This window comes from Astatotilapia calliptera, chromosome 7 (genome assembly GCF_900246225.1).
Source record: "Astatotilapia calliptera chromosome 7, fAstCal1.2, whole genome shotgun sequence".
Lineage (NCBI taxonomy): Eukaryota > Metazoa > Chordata > Actinopteri > Cichliformes > Cichlidae > Astatotilapia > Astatotilapia calliptera.
Window position 1 is genome coordinate 47,800,781 of NC_039308.1, and position 16,423 is coordinate 47,817,203.

The following is a 16,423-nucleotide window of genomic DNA, read 5'->3' on the forward strand; positions in this document are numbered from 1 at the left end:
GGGGGAGCAGCACAGCAAAGAGGGACTCATCCAGGCTGGAGAAACTGATCAGGAGGGCTAGCTCTGTGGTCGGCATGAAGCTGGACACTCTGGTGACAGTGGCAGAGAAAAGGACATTAAAGAAACTGATGGACATTATGGACAATGCTGGGCATCCTCTGCACACGGCCATTAACAACCAGAAGAGTCTGTTCAGTGACAGGTTGCTTCTCCCAAAGACAAGAACTAACAGACTTAAAAACTCCTTTGTCCCACACGCCATCAAACTGTTTAACTCCTCTCTGGAGGGGAGAGGGAGGGGAAACAGGAGGACAAAGGAGGGGGGAACAACTAAGCTGTAGTGCCTCTTCACCTCACTGTACAATACCTTTTGTGCAATACTTTTGTAAATAGTCAACGGTGCAATAGACTCAATACTTGAAATGTGCAATTCACTTGTATTTTTATTTTTATTGCTATTTATTCTATTTATCCCCTTCGTATATTTTATTTATATTGTCTCTGTATTTATATATATATATGTGTGTGTGTGTGTGCGCGCGTGTGTGTGTGTGTGTGTGTGTGTATTATATATATATATATATATATATATATATATATATATATATATATATATATATATATATATATATATATATATAATATTCTGTAACTCTGCAACTTCTGTCGGTGCTGTGCTTTTTTGGAAATCGAATTTCCCAGAGGAACCCACCCGAGGGATTAATAAAGTTCTATCTAATCTAATCTAATCTAATCTAATCTAGACCTATAATGCTGAAGGCAAGTCTAACTTGCTTTTTTCTTTCTTTCAAAAAGTACGGTATGCTAACATTTAAAGATGTAGAAATTACTCAGTACTTAAAATTACTTTTATTTTAAAGATTTGTTACCCCTTAGTGTAGTCTACTTACCTTTAAGTATTTGTAGGTAAATATAATTGTGGTTTCAAATACAATACACTGAAATTTCTTTGTATTATAGGGGAGATATATCCTTATTCACAAACTGTATTTTAAAGTGTTACGGCCTTAAAAAAGCCATTAAAATTTAATTATGTACTGCTGTCCAGAAAAAATGCTTCAAGAATAACATAATGACATCAGAGGAGTGGCAAAAAGAAGTATTAGTAGTGTAGTAAATGAAAATCAAGGAATTCAGCCATCAGCTGAATAAAACTGAATTTACTAGATGTTTTCCATATGGCTAAGACTATTCCAGGGCTGGATTTCGTTTTGTTATTGAACCCATTAATCAACTTAAGCCTTCCTTCCTGTCTAGTCCTGACAGTTTGGTTCGTTGGTTAAAAAGAGCAACAAGTTATTAGCCAGCGGTTATCTTTTCGGTCGGGTGGGAGAAACAGAAATAAGTTGACAAGAAAATATTACCATGTCATGACCTTTTAAGTTAGCCTGACAAACTTCTTGGGAAACGGTCACATATTTAAACATCCAGCAATTATTTAGTCACGTCAGCAGCCACCTGACATGGCTTCAGCCCAGCTTTCATTTTTCACCCGAGCTCTCTTTTTTGGTCTGTGCCAACTCCTGAGTGAAATAGCTGGCTCTTTAGTTTCTGAATGCTACACTGTGTTCACCACTTTGTTACTGTCTGTGTCTGCTTGCCACTTAGTCCTGGACAGGTAGTCTACAGTGGGGGTTTTTGTTTTTTTGATGAAAACAGCACCTTGCTATGGTCCCAAATTACCTTACAAGAGAAGTGAGAGCCAAACAGAGCTGTACGGTGGCTGTCTGGACAGCTAAACAACAAGCTAAAACTGTTTAGGAAGCTCAGTAAAGCTGAGTGGGAGTGTCAGGTTTGTGTGTTAACTCTCTGGGTTCAACAAATCTGACCCTGTTAACACCAACACTGGTTTTATATTGTCACTTGATACATCATTATAAAAATTAGAGCTTCTTTAAGCAGGTTCAATGACTGAATTAAGGAAGCCTGGCATTGATCTCGGTGTTCATTAGTCATTTGTTGGATCCGTCTACACAGAGAACCTTTCAGTACCTGGCAGCTTTGAACTGACTAATCTTAAAGCAAACGTCTTTTAGTCTCTGCTGAGGTTTAGACAAAGGTACTTTGGTTTAAGAGAAGTGTTAATGCAGTATTCATGAAGCACATTTCATAGGAAATAATTCTATGTTTTGCAGGTGGTTTCAAAAGGACTGCTTGGAGCATGAATCATCATCATTATTAATTCACAAGAAGCATTCTAAAAGAAAACAATTGTTTGAGATCCACTCAGCAGTCTTCTCAAAGTACCTACTTCATAGACAAAAGGCCTGTGAAGAACTGTTGACCTTTGCAAGTCTTATCTGATCAGCAGAAAGTAAAAGACCAAGGATCTTTGGACTGCATTGTGTGCAGTGTGTGTGTGTGTGTGTGTGTGTGTGTGTGTGTGCGTGCGTGCGTGCGTGTGTGTGTGCGGGCGGGCTATTGAAGTCAACTCTGTGTTCTCTCCCTGGTGCTTCCTGGGCCTCAGCCAAAGCCAGGGCTCTGTAATACAAGATAAAGCTCGTCTGTTACCAAGACAGGAGGAAATGGAGCTTGGCTCTTTGGAGAAGGCCACTCACAACTGTATTTACATCATCGTGGAGAAGCGCTCGGCCACACTAAACCCGCGTGTGTGCTCATCAGTGAAGTGTCGTGTCTGCACAGAGAGAGCCGTGGTTTGTTTAGAGAGCTCTCCCTATAGGCATAAACAAAAAAAGAGGGTCTGCCTTTTAATTGCAGAGGTAATTTATCGCCTGACTTGCTAATTAAATTGCATCTTCAACCAGCCAGCCTAACACGTAACTGCACAAAGCCTTGAGCGAGGCGTGGAGTGAAAGATTTCGCTGCAGGCAAGAGGAGACGGGGGAAAGAAAGAAGAGGGGATGATGCGAAGAAAGGTTGAGAAAGAGACAAAAGTGAGCCTGGTAGTGAGGTCAAAGAGATGGAGAGGGAAAAGAGAAAGAGATTAAAGCGGGGAAGAAACACATGCCCAGCCACACAGTGTTACTGATCCCACCCCTGTTGTAATGCCACAAGTTACAGAAGTCGAGTGTTCTCATGCACATGTAACATCCAATTAGTTTAACTGAAGTCATGTTCTCTGAAAAGAACTGAAACTGACTTTAGGTCAGACATTTCTGTGTGCATCTTTTATTTTTCTGATTTTAAGGTTTGTGTGCTCAAATGCCTTGCAAAGAATATGCATTTTTGGCAACACTTTATGACACAGCCGACAGCTAAGGACACAATTCACCTACAATAAAATGTAATTTATTTAAAATTATTATTTAATTATATTTACATATAAATACTCCAAGGTAGGCACAGTAGAATAAGGGGGTAACAACCCAGACTTTTACAGGAAACAAAGAAATATTTACACTTTAAGTGAATTTAAGCAGTCTGTAAGTCATTTTAAGTAGTGCACATAGTAGCACTAGTAGTAACTAAGTGTTGCATAACGTCAGATATTTTAAAAGAAATTAGAGAAATTAAGTCATTTTAAGTACTATAAAAATCATTTTAATTGCTGCATAATTTCATGGTCATTTTTGCATGGTAAGTACACAGTGTGGGCTATATTGTGGAGTAGCTTAACTTTGTCTACGTCATTTTAAGGTCACTTATGCCTGGGCATTTTGATGGTATTTATCATACTTGTTATTAATCTCTGGCTCTCTTCCACAGCATGTCTTTTATCCTGTCTTCCTTCTCTCACCCTAACCGGTCGCGGCAGATGGCCGCCCCTCCCTGAGCCTGGTTCTGCTGTTAAAAAGTTTTTGTTTCCCACTGTCGCCGAAATGAATCTTTGGTAAAATTTTAAAAAAATTGGGCACTTGAATAATAAAACATCCAACATGTACATCAAAAAAAAAAAAAGATGTGTGAAAGATCCACAGCAGACCCAACTACATTTCAATGCTTTTCAGCACACTTTGCTTGGTTGCTGTTCTCACACTCACGGCTGCAGCTTTTAAGCTCGCAGTCACACACACTAACAGCAACAACTACAGCAGGACCCAGTACAGACTTTAAGCCGGCGAGGCGTGATTGCAGATGCCCCTCAGGTGGTTCTGCCTCCCCTGCAGCAGCATCGCAGACCACACCCCGCCACAAGATGCAAAAAGGCAAGATTAATCCACCTGATTACTTCATATGTCTCACACCCCAAAAAGGATACTTACAAAGTATGATGGGGAAATGTTGTTTGTTCTTCTCCAAAATTACATGCACATGCTTATTACTTACAATACTTAAATTTACTTACGGCTTGATTATTTCTTTGTTTCCTGTAAACACTTGACTTGTCAGCCCCGTATGCTAGTATTCTAGCTTACTTTGAGTATTACAGTTTTTGCCCGTTGCTTGAACACCATGAACCCATGCCTAGACTAAAGTAACACAAGTTGAAGCTTTTGTTACCATACCTCAAACACATGTACCCCTACCTTAAACAAAAGCGCTGCTTTGCACCCCAGTTCCAATTATGCAACACACCTACTCCTTTATGCAACACACATGGTCCTGCATGCTACACTCCATTTCATACATAAGACACTTCGCTCACAAAATGAAATTTCAGGGTGCCATTCGGAAAAAAAACATGTATCCAAAATACAAAACACATCGGGTAATTGCAACCACTCAAATACACACCTGAAGGCACTTACTTGCAAAACCGAACACCAATTAGCCAACTACAAAAAGCCCTCAGCGTAGCCATTTCAAGAACTTTGCAAGCATGGATGGAGGGAGAGCAAGAGGAAGAGGAAGAGGTAGAGGAGGAGGAGGAGGAAGAGGAGGAGGAGGCCGAAGAGGCCATGCACGGACCCATATTTCTGATGAAATAAGAGCAACTTTGGTGGACCATGTCATCAACCATGGCCTGACTATGAGGGAAGCTGGGCAGAGAGTCCACCCACATCTAAGCCGCTTCACAGTGGCATCTGTAATACGAACATTCCGACTAGAAAACAGGTCTGTCTTCATCTCACTGCCTTCTGCTCTACTCAGATGGTTTTATAGCACTGTTCTACAGTATATACCATTACCATATCAAGTGTACGGGGTGCTAATGCTCCTTTTGCAGCCAAAGTGGCTGATTCCTTATATTGAAGTACAGTGTTGTACAGTGGATGACACAGTACATACAGTAAAGTACTGTAAGAAAAATAAGCAAACCGATGACAATATGTGGTTGTATTTCTCCAGAATGACTCGAAGACCTTCTGGGGGAGGACGGCAACGCCTGTTCACACAACAGCAGGACCTTGCCGTTGTGGACCTAGTGAGGGCAGACAATGCCATCCGTCTCCACCAGCTACGACGGAAAATACTTGCAGACAGGCGAGTGTTCAGCAACATAGACCATGTGAGCATCACCACCATCAGACGCATCTTGGGTAAACACAGCATCACCATGAAGCAGCTCTACAGAGTCCCATTCGAGAGGAACAGTGACAGGGTCAAAGGACTTCGAGCTGAATATGTACGGGTACGTGTAACTGTCCCTTACATTTACAATAGAGTATTGGTGAAGTCCAGTAGCAGCTGAATATGTACCATATCAGTACCACATGGATCTATTCTGAGAGCTACACAGGTACCTGTGTGATGGGGTGAGGGTGCTGTATGTGTAGCACTGTAGTACAGTGATATGTTCCCCTTTTTTTTCAGAGAATCTTGGCCATGGATGGAGCTGCACAGCCTCATGAATACATTTTCATTGATGAAGCTGGATTCGACCTGAGCAAAACAAGACGACGGGGTCGTAATGTAATTGGCCAAAGGGCAATTGTGCACGTCCCAGGGCAGCGCGGGGGAAACATCACATTATGTGCCGCCATATGCCTTCGAGGGCTTCTGCACCATCATGCAATACTAGGTCCATACAATAGCCAACACATACTCACATTTCTAGATGCTCTCCATGATATAGTTGTACAGAACAGACCAGATCAGCCCAGGTTTGTGGTGATATGGGATAATGTCAGTTTCCATCGGGCTGCTCTGGTCCAGGCCTGGTTCTCCAACCACAATCAATTTGAAGTGGTATACTTGCCCCCTTACTCACCATTTTTGAACCCTATAGAGGAATTTTTTTCGGCTTGGAGATGGCGAGTATATGACCGCCAACCACATGCCCGCATGCCTCTTCTGCAGGCAATGGAACAGGCCTGCGGCGACATTCAGGTGACAGCAATCCATGGATGGTTTCGACATGCAAGAGGATATTTTCCCCGGTGCCCAGCGGGAGAGGACATTGCTTGCGATGTTGATGAGGTCCTGTGGCCAGACCCCAACAGACGGCGGGATCCATGAGCCCACTTATGCACAATTGTCATGGTTTTTTGTGTTTACAGTATAGTGTTTTTTCTATTGCAGTATTATTGTGTTGTTGTTGTTTTTTTGTTTTTTTTGCTTTATCTGAATTCATGGTACTGCAATGTACAATATTGAGTAGGTCTATTTGCGTTTTTGGTTGTTTGAAAATGTGTCTCCTGTAAATGTGCCTTCTGAATAAACAATGGAAATCAAGGACTGCAGTGTTTTATATAAAGAAGAGTAGTGTGTTCCCCCTGATCTGTCAGTGTTTGCATATGATGCAAGTATGTGTCATTTTGTCAACAGAGTTACATTTTGACAAAGGAATGTCAGGTTTTGACAGCAGAGTTTAGGTTTTGGGAGTAGAGTTTCAATTTGGCACAGATGTGAATGGTATATGTCAGTGGTGTGTGACATTTTTAAATACGATGAAGGAATACAAGACAGTCAAAAGGAGTTTTATAGAGCTACGTGCACGGGTGAGTGATCGAGTGATACTCACACCCGAGGCATTGCAGTCAGATTTATTTATACCAAGAGACAGTTGCATAGCATTTCCTGTTTTTCAAGCTTACTTATTAGCATGTGTATGTGTGTGTGTGTGTGTGTGTGTCAGGATGTAATGGCATGTGATACAAAAATATATGAACATTTTAATACATTTGAAAGCTTTATAACGGAGGTATCTTTTAATAATAGACATCTGCAGTTTAAACTTAAAAGTTACTTCTATCATTCCCTGCTGTTGTTCAAATATTTTGCATCTTATCAACTTCTAGTCACTTGCGGGTACATTTTCAACTAGAGTGTCATTTAGCAAAGTTAAATGTTCAACATTATAAATTCTTTTTCCTTATTTATATGTCGTCCTCTTCTTCCTCAGAGTCTGTGTCACTTTCATTGTTTTCAAGGAGCATCATAGTCTCTGGTGGGGATGTGACATGGGGAGTTATGGCTGTTGCGATAAGTCTGTTTATCAGTGCTCTGATACAAGGTATGCAACAGCATCCGCACAAGGTGAGTATGGCTGCGAATACTGCTACAGATACCAGGATTGATGACACCAAACTCCGATATTTCCCAAACATGTCCATCCAGTTGTCCCACGTAGAAGTGTCAACTCCAGAATGCTCCTTCATTTTCTCGTTCAGAGTCTTCAGGCCTTCTAGGGCTCTGGTCAGACTTCCATCAGCTGCGGTGTTGTTAGGGATGAAGGTACAACATTGCTCTCCGAACATCGAACACACCCCATTCTTCTCGCTCAGTAGCATGTCCAATGCAATTCTGTTCTGGAAAGACATCAGTGAGGTGGCTCTTAGTTGCTCGGCCACTGAATGGAAGCCTGATTGTGTCAGGTTTCCTAGTCTCTGGACGTTATAGTGGACATAGTTAATTCGGTCCACATTCTTGTTGATTGTACACCACCAGCACACCGACGATTCGAAACCGGCAGCCACTTGGTCCACTAGTTTATATTCGTCTGGTACTCCTCTGGGAATGCCTATGGCATCGATGTACGTTGGGTCTGGTCCAGGTTGTTCTGGTGCTGATCTCTTTTGTCGTGGGTTTATCTTCAGTCGTCCTGCTGTTATAGTTATATCCGTGGCTTTAAGTTTTACAACCTGAATGGGTAACAACAGTGATACCAATCCACACATGCCGATCCAGTTGTTAGGCAAACGATCATACAGGTTTAGGTCTCCACACCGCCACCAGACATCAGCTCTGCTTCGTGGCTTGAATGAGGAGTCCACCTTTGTAATGGTTAGGCAGCTAGTTGCGTTGAGGCTTCCCAGCCTTTCTCCTGGGCCTATCATATTTATGCAGGTGTGGTTTGCTACCATCACATCTTGTGAGAATATGGGTTTTCTTTTTTCTTCGTTGGTGATGGGAAAGATTCTGTCCCATTTTGTGCAGTTCTTGTCTTGAATGTTGGTATGGTTCATTACAGCTGTCAGGCAGTTTTCTTCCATAGGTGCAGGTACCACTCTCAGTATTGGTCTTGGTCCTAGGCAGACCATGCAGTCATCACTAGCATCTTGAGCTGCTTGTTCTGCCAGTAGTAACCAGTTATTTGAGTGTCCTGTGATCCCTGTGGTGACTCGGAACCAGTCGTCTGGCTTTAGTTTTGGTCCCACTATTATGGCAGTATTCATCGTTTTTGAGAGTGGGCCTGCAGATAAAGCCGGGCTTCCGTTTGGTTCGTCTTCTTCCTGTGGCGCCTCTGTGGATGATGGGACCATGCCTTTCGTTATGTTATTGCATATTGACACGAAGTGATGTGGATCTTTTCCGGTCTTGTAGATAAATAGGGTCAGATGGTAGCAGTTAGAGTTACTTGCCAGCGTTGGAACCAGGTGGGTTCTTTTCTGTGATTTTGGTGGCTTCTCCAGCAATGGGTTGTTCAGCGTGTGGAAGTTGAGGATCAGGTGTTCGGCTGTCTTCGTCAAGTTCATTTGCTTTGAAAGGTTTTTTGCTGATTCTTGCAGTTGACTGCTTTGATATGGCATCCAATCATTTCCAGTATATGTGAAAACGGTGTCCCATCCTGGGTTGTTTCCGTCTGAACTGGATAGGTACCAGTCGTAGCCTTTCCAGGCTTCGGCTTTGTATCCTCCTATGTAGAATGAGTTAAAAGGTATCCATACGGTAGAGGTGAAGCTTGTCCTGTTGTAACACAGGTAAAGGTCGTCTGTTTTCTTTGCCTGTCCGTCTGTGTCATTACAAGGGTTGAACCCGTGTGTCTGGGAGACAACCAGCAGGCTCAGAAGAGTTGGTAATAGCATGTTGGTCATCTTGATTGGATGATTTTCCCTTGGGTGAGCGTCTCTTCTTCTTGACCTTGTGTCTCTCTCTCAAGACCCCCAGTGAGTAGACCCCGGCCAGAGAGGTGGGTTCACGAGTGTTGCCACCTGATCACCCTACCCCCCACCGGGCGAACACAAAGAGGTCTGGAGGAGACTAGGGTCTATGCTTTAGATAGGCTCTACCCTTTTGGTGTGACTTTGATGAATCCACGAAGGTCGTTCAGCAATTTTGCATGCCGTGGGCGTGGTGATCAGGACCTGGTAGGGGCCTTCCCACCTGGGAGTGCTCCAGTTTTTTCTTTGGAGTACTTTGATCAGGATCCAGTCGCCTGGTTTCAACCTGGAAGAGACTGGAAGAGAATCACTCGGCAGTTGATTGTTCGTTATTATTTCTTTATTCTCTAGCAGCTTTGCCATCCATTCTGCTAATGTTGTTTCTCTTATTGATTTATCTATTGGCTCACTGGTAACAGGGAGGGGGAAGGGTCGCCCATGTACTATCTCAAAAGGTGTTAGTTTGTTTGAGCCCTGTGTTAATCTCATCCACATTTTAACTAAACCTATGCACTCAGGCCATGGGCGGCCAGTTTCCTCCATACATTTTCTTAGCCTTTGTTTGATCGTGCCATTTGTTCTTTCTACCAATCCTGCGCTCTGTGGGTGGTAGGAACAATGGTGTTTTATGCTGAAACCTAAAGCTTCAGAGACTTTTGATATTACTTCATTCACAAAGTGTGTGCCATTGTCAGATCTTATTAGGCTCGGTATTCCGTATGTTGGAATATAGTGATTGCACAGACATTTTGCTACTGTTATTGCGTCAGCCTTTTTCACTGAATAGATCTCAGGCCATTTTGAAAATACATCTATTATTACTAGTGCGTACTCTAGTTGTTGGTGCTTGTGTAGTTGGATAAAATCCATGTGTATGGTATGAAAAGGGTGAGGTGGAGTGGGGAAATGACCTCTTTTGGGCCTTAGATTCCCTTGGGCATTGTGTTTTTGACATATCATGCATGTTCTAACATACTCTTTTGCTGAAGTTTCAAAATTTTTTGTGTAGAATTGTTTAGAGAGTATATCTACCATCCCTGCTGTTGACACGTGGGTATTACCGTGTGTCACTAACGCTGCAGTTTTATGCAGGGACTTCGGCAAAATCGGTTTGCCATGACATGTCATGATATCATCCTTTAATGTTGCTCCTTCCTTTAACCACGAGGTTTTTTCATTTTGTGATGCGGCCTTTTGTTCGTCTATCAGTACTGTTATGGGTATTAAAGGAGAGGAAGTTAATGCGAGAACTTCTGTTTTTCTGCCTGCTGCTTCCTTTGCGGTTTCATCTGCAAAATTGTTCCCTCTAGTAATGGCTGAATTATCTTTCTGATGTGCAGCGCATTTGCATAGAGCTAGGTGTTTTGGCAACATAATTACTTCTAAAAGCTTTTTCAAAAGTTCACCATGTTGTACTGGGGTCCCTGTGGATGTTACCATTCCTCTGTTCTGCCAGATTTTAGCAAAATGGTGTACTGCGGCAAAGACATACTGGCTGTCTGTGTGGATGTTTACATCCTTATCTTTGTGTAATTCACAGGCTCTGATTACCGCTATTAGCTCGGCACCTTGTGCTGAGTATGAGGAGGTTAATGGCTGTGCTTCAATGACTGTATCTATTGTTGTCACAGCATAACCTACACAGTTTCGGCCAGTGTTGTCTTTACTTGCGGACCCATCTACAAAAATATCTAAAAAGGATGGTTGTGGTGTGCTATATATATCGGCACGTGGTTTCGTTTCCTCATCTAGCTTGTGAAGGCAGCTATGTGAGTCACCATCTATTTCTGCAGGAAGCAATGTGCTTGGGTTAAGTTGGCCACACTTCTCTATGGTGATGTGCGATTGTGATAGCAAAATACCTACGTATGATAATTGTCTTACATGTGTCAGATATGATAAGTTTGCTTGCAACAGGATTGAGGTGACTGCATGTGGTACTTTGACTATTAAAGGATGTCCCAAAATAATATCTGCTGACTTTTTTACTGCTTCTGCTGCTGCTGCACAAGCCTGTACGCAGGTGGGGAGACCAGAGGCTACACAGTCAAGTTTGCAGGAATAAAATGCCAATGGTCGTTGTTTATCCCCAAAGGCTTGTGTCAGTACAGCTTTCATATATCCAGAGCTGCCATCCACATGTAAATAAAATGGTTTGTCATAGTCTGGCAATGCTAGGACAGTGCTGGTTTGTAATGCTGATTTCAGATCATGAAATGATTTTTCAGCATCAGGTGTCCATGTCAGTTTGTCTCTTAAAGCTAGATTTTTCCCATATATTAAGTCTTGTAGGGGTTGGACTCTGAGAGCATATTCTGGAATCCAGCTTCTGCAAAAGTTACAGAGACCGAGGAAACTCATCATTTGCTGCTTTGTTAGTGGTTTTGGGGCTTCTTGTACTGCTGTTTTTCGGCTGTCTAACAGTTTGCGGCCTTGTCCTGTCAGTTCATGACCTAGATATATGACCTTTGACTGCCACAGTTGTAACTTGTGTTGTGACACTTTGTGACCCTGCTGTGCTAGGTGATATAGCACGGTGAGGGTGTTTGCCTTGCAGTCTGCCTGCGTGTTTCCGGTCACCAGAATGTCATCTACGTATAGTAGGAACTTTCCTGGAGCAGGCAGAGTGCAAGTAGACATTGAGTGCTTAAGAGCTTCCGCATATAGTGTTGGACTATTTTGAAAACCTTGTGGTAAGCGTGTGTATGTGTATTTCTGGTTATCAAACGTGAAGCCAAATAGCCCTTGTGACTCTGGGTGCAGGGGCACGGAAAAGAATGCATTAGAAAGATCTATGACTGAGAACCATTTTTCTCTGGGTGACACTTGGTTCAATATTGTATGTGGATTCGCCACGACAGGAGGTATTTGTTCTGTAATGTCATTAATTGCTCTTAAGTCGTGAACAAGTCTATATTTCCCTGTGTTTGCTTTTTTTACTGGAAATATAGGTGTGTTACACGTTGTTTTATTTGTTTTTATGAGAATCCCTGCTTTTTCCATATCTGCTATAACTGGGCGGATTCCGTTTTTTGCTTCTGCAGATAGTGGATATTGCGGCTTCATTGGTCTGTGTTTTGAGATTACCTTTACTTGTATTGAGTCAGCGTTTTTTATCAGGCCGACATCTGTTGGTCCAGTGGACCATAGGGATTTTGGCAAGTTTACAATGTCTGTTTCATTTACAGGTGCCAACAGCGATCATTCTGCCCTCTCAGTTACAAGGCATGAGGCTGGAGAGTCAGTTAGGTGGGTGCTGGGCTTTACATTTAAAACCCACCCCAGAGTGTATCTCATACAGCCTGTCCTGCGGCCTTGAAGCCAGCCCTCATGTGTGTCTTCTGTCTTTTCATAATAATCATCCTGCACTCGTTTTAGAACGATCCCTAGATCTTTCCATTGTGTTTGGGAGTTTTTTGCTGTGGAAACATGTGGGGCAGGCATCCTATTTAAATCTCTTACTCTGGGGGGTTGGATTACCGAGCACACAGCATTTCCGCTTTTTGTAACATAAAGGTGTTGCAAGGTTAGTTTCTGTAGTCCTAGACGGTGGACCTGAGTGTCATACTCTGGGTCAGGGCCTGGTGTTTGTTTAAAACGCAGAGTATGATGTAGTTCATTGTGCGGCATTACTTCTGATGTTCGCGGTAAATATCTCTCAGTTATTGTAATTAGCTGTTTAGAGGATGGCAAAGCCAGCGTCCAATAATAGTGTGGTTCACCATCCCCGTGACACACGAGCGTGTGTGATTCTGAGAGCATTAATTCTGCTCTCATGCCATTGCTTTCAGGAACTACTCCTATTCTTAGCTTCATCAGTCCGTCACGGCCTAATAGGTTTACCGGGCAGCTAGAGTCAATAATGCATTGTAGTTTGCACTTTCGGTCGCTGTTTGCATGTAGGAAGTCTAACTTTTGTGTTAACAATTGTGTGGTGGTGTGCCCGGAGGCTGAGGTGACCACACGGGCATCCTTTGAGAAGTGTGTTCTCGGGGGTTCTTCTGTCAGAACTGTCATACATGCGCCAGTATCACATAACATTGTGTAAGGTTTGACATTTATGTACACAGTTACTTCTGATTTGTGTTCAGAGCCTAAAAGCAACTGGTGGATGTTGAAAATTTCACCCTCGCACTCTAGCTGTTCGTGTGGGGTGTTTGGGCTAGGGCCTAGTCACATTTCCTCAGTACTGTCCCTGTCGTCTCTGTCCTGCCTTTCTCGTCTAGCAGGGCGGTCATATCTGTCCCTGCTTCTGTCCCTGTTGTCCCGCCTATCCCTGCGGTCCTCCCTCTGTCTGCTCCTGCAATCTCTGGCAAAATGTCCTTCTTTATCACAATTATAACACCTTCTATGTCGTTCTTTATCATCTCTATTCTGTTTCTTGCCTTTCCCTTTTTGTGGATTTCTGCCTGTGTATGCAACGATACCTCCTTCAGTGGTTACTACAAAAACTCCACTTTGGGCTGCTTTATTCTTTTGGACTTTCACTGCATGTTCTGCATACTGCAAAGCATCGGGTAGGTTCCCAGTATTTTGGGTGACCCAATGTTTATCTACATGAGCTCTAACTTTTGGGAGGAGGCCCTTCAAAAATGCATTTTTTAGCTGCTGTTCATAAGGGGAGTTAGGGGCTGGATCGTATTCCAGTCCTGAATTTTGTCTAAAGATTGGTCTCAGCCTGTCTAAAAAGTCTGAAGCAGACTCATTTTCTTTTTGTTTAGTCTCTCCTATTTTTGCATAATCAGGTCTTGGGGCTAAAGTCACCCTAATTCTTTCGTAAACCTCATTTAGTGCGGCGGTCAGATCAGCATGGCCCGCTTCTATCGGCGTTCCATCTTCTCTTGTCCCTATGTAATTTCCCCTTACCCTGGCTAATCTTAGACCTAAAAGGTCCTGCAGCACCTGTAGCATTTCTCTACCATTAAGACACCAATCTGCGCGGATTAGCTCTACTGCATCTCTCCACTGCTGGTGTCCCTCATTTAAAGGGGGCACATCTTTCAGAACATTTTTTCGGTCTTCTGCTGACCACGGGCGGAATGAGTATGTAACTACTCTATTGTCCCTGGGGATTACACCGTCTACTGCTGGTCCCGTTGCGCGGCCATAGTTTGGGTTTGGTTCTTGGATCAATGGGAATTGGCCTAACGGAGACAGGGGCCATAAAGGGGGTGGAAACCCTGGAGAAGGGTCCGGTTGCGTCATTAACTTTAGCTGTGTCTTAACTGATGCGTATGGATCTTGAGGGCTGGTGAAAGGGTTTTTTGAGATGGTGGGACATGGGGTTGGGGGGCTCGGCTGTCCCGCTTCAAAAGGATTCGGGGCTGAGGGCTGTGGTTTATAAGGTGGGGGGTTTGTGGTCTCGGTGGGTACTTTCTTAGCCTGCTTGTTTTGTTTTTCTTTTCTCTTTTCCTCACGTCTTTTACTCTCTTCCTGCCATGGCACAAAGAAACTAACGTATTCTGACATACGTCTACCTTTCTTTTTGCCTTTGCTTTTTTCTATTTCCTCCTTCAGACATTGTCCGAGTTGTTGCACTGGGGTGGGGTTACTGATTCCCTTCCAGGCAACACAGTTAAGTTTATCTGGATTCCTCCACTTATTTGCACTTATTTGGCCGGCACCTGGATGGATTTTCTCCATCCACTGCTCATCAGTGGTTAATTCAGGTTTTGTGGGTTTGTTTCCCATGGTTATTTGTTTTTATTTTATTAATACTGCCAACACACACTATGGGGCTTGGTGGTACTAGGGTTGGAGGAGGTTATTGAGGCAGCCTTCTACCCTGAGCTAAACTCAGGGCGGCCTCAATTTTATGCGATGAAGCGCAACCTTTCCTCTTTCCCACCACTCAATACCTCACAGGAAAACAGAAGAGTAGTACAGAGACCTGGAGTCTCTATTCAAATATGTACTTACTCTTTACACACACATACATTGCGCGTTTAAACGAAAACCTGCTTTTAATCGACACTCTTTTTCGTAGTCAAGTTTTTAGCGGGGGCGGGTCCACACAGGACATGCAATCCCGTCTTATAGGTTACTTTCTAACCTTCGGTCCACACAGGACCTCTCTTATTATCCACACAGGATTCTCTTATTATCCACACAGGATTCTCTTATTATCCACACAGGATTCTACGGTTGTGAGTGTCGTTCTAAAGTCGATTTATTCTAAACGCATGATGTTCATGACTGTGTTATATTCACCTTCAAAGTAGCGCTGTGTTCTTTCCCGGTGTAATCGAGTCCTGGCGCCGTGAAGCCTGTCTAAAACACTGGCCAGTAGACGAATTTTACGACTCTGGGCTTTCCTCGTCTTCCTGGAAGCGAGCGTTTGCAGTGCAGGCGATCACAACGTCAGGATCCGATGACTCCGTCTGTGGACAGTTAGATGATATAATAATATCAGTCAAAATCTCCGGCTCGGAGGACCAATTAAATGTCAGTGGTGTGTGACATTTTTAAATACGATGAAGGAATACAAGACAGTCAAAAGGAGTTTTATAGAGCTACGTGCACGGGTGAGTGATCGAGTGATACTCACACCCGAGGCATTGCAGTCAGATTTATTTATACCAAGAGACAGTTGCATAGCATTTCCTGTTTTTCAAGCTTACTTATTAGCATGTGTATGTGTGTGTGTGTGTGTGTGTGTCAGGATGTAATGGCATGTGATACAAAAATATATGAACATTTTAATACATTTGAAAGCTTTATAACGGAGGTATCTTTTAATAATAGACATCTGCAGTTTAAACTTAAAAGTTACTTCTATCAGTATATTTCCCAGTGTTGTGTCATGTGTACTTGTGTGTACAGTTTTGGCACAGAGAGCGGAGTTTTGCAAAATGTGTTCAAGCAGTGGGCAAAAACTGTAATATGTAAATATAATTACATTATAATCTCAAATAAAATACATTTAAATTCCTTAGAGGAATTGCACTCCTAGCTTGAGTGCCTAGTTGCTCCTATTAATGTTATGACATTATAATCATGAAATGAATCATGAGGAATCCCTTACAGTAACTATAGACTCTATAAATATAAATAGTCAACATGATGCAAACTGGTGTTTGCCACAACCATCACTACAGTTTTGGCTGCCATCTTTTCTTTTTCTTTTTTTCATTTTGATGAGCAGGTGGAGTGCTAATGCTAAGTTAGCAGCTATGCTGCAAACTGCAATCATAAATTATATAGGTTCAACACAACCATGCTAATCAGTGCAAACTATT

The 16,423-nt window shown here is 42.8% G+C and overlaps 1 protein-coding gene across 1 annotated transcript; it reads left to right on the forward strand.

Moving 5' to 3' along the window:
- The first annotated feature begins 5,052 nt into the window (after window positions 1-5,052).
- Window positions 5,053-6,321, forward strand: LOC113027441 (uncharacterized). The gene is made up of 2 exons (XM_026177055.1): window positions 5,053-5,494; window positions 5,677-6,321. The coding sequence occupies exons 1-2, from the start codon at window positions 5,075-5,077 to the stop codon at window positions 6,319-6,321; spliced, it is 1,065 nt and encodes a 354-aa protein (XP_026032840.1). The 5' UTR covers window positions 5,053-5,074.
- Window positions 6,322-16,423: the final 10,102 nt, after the last annotated feature.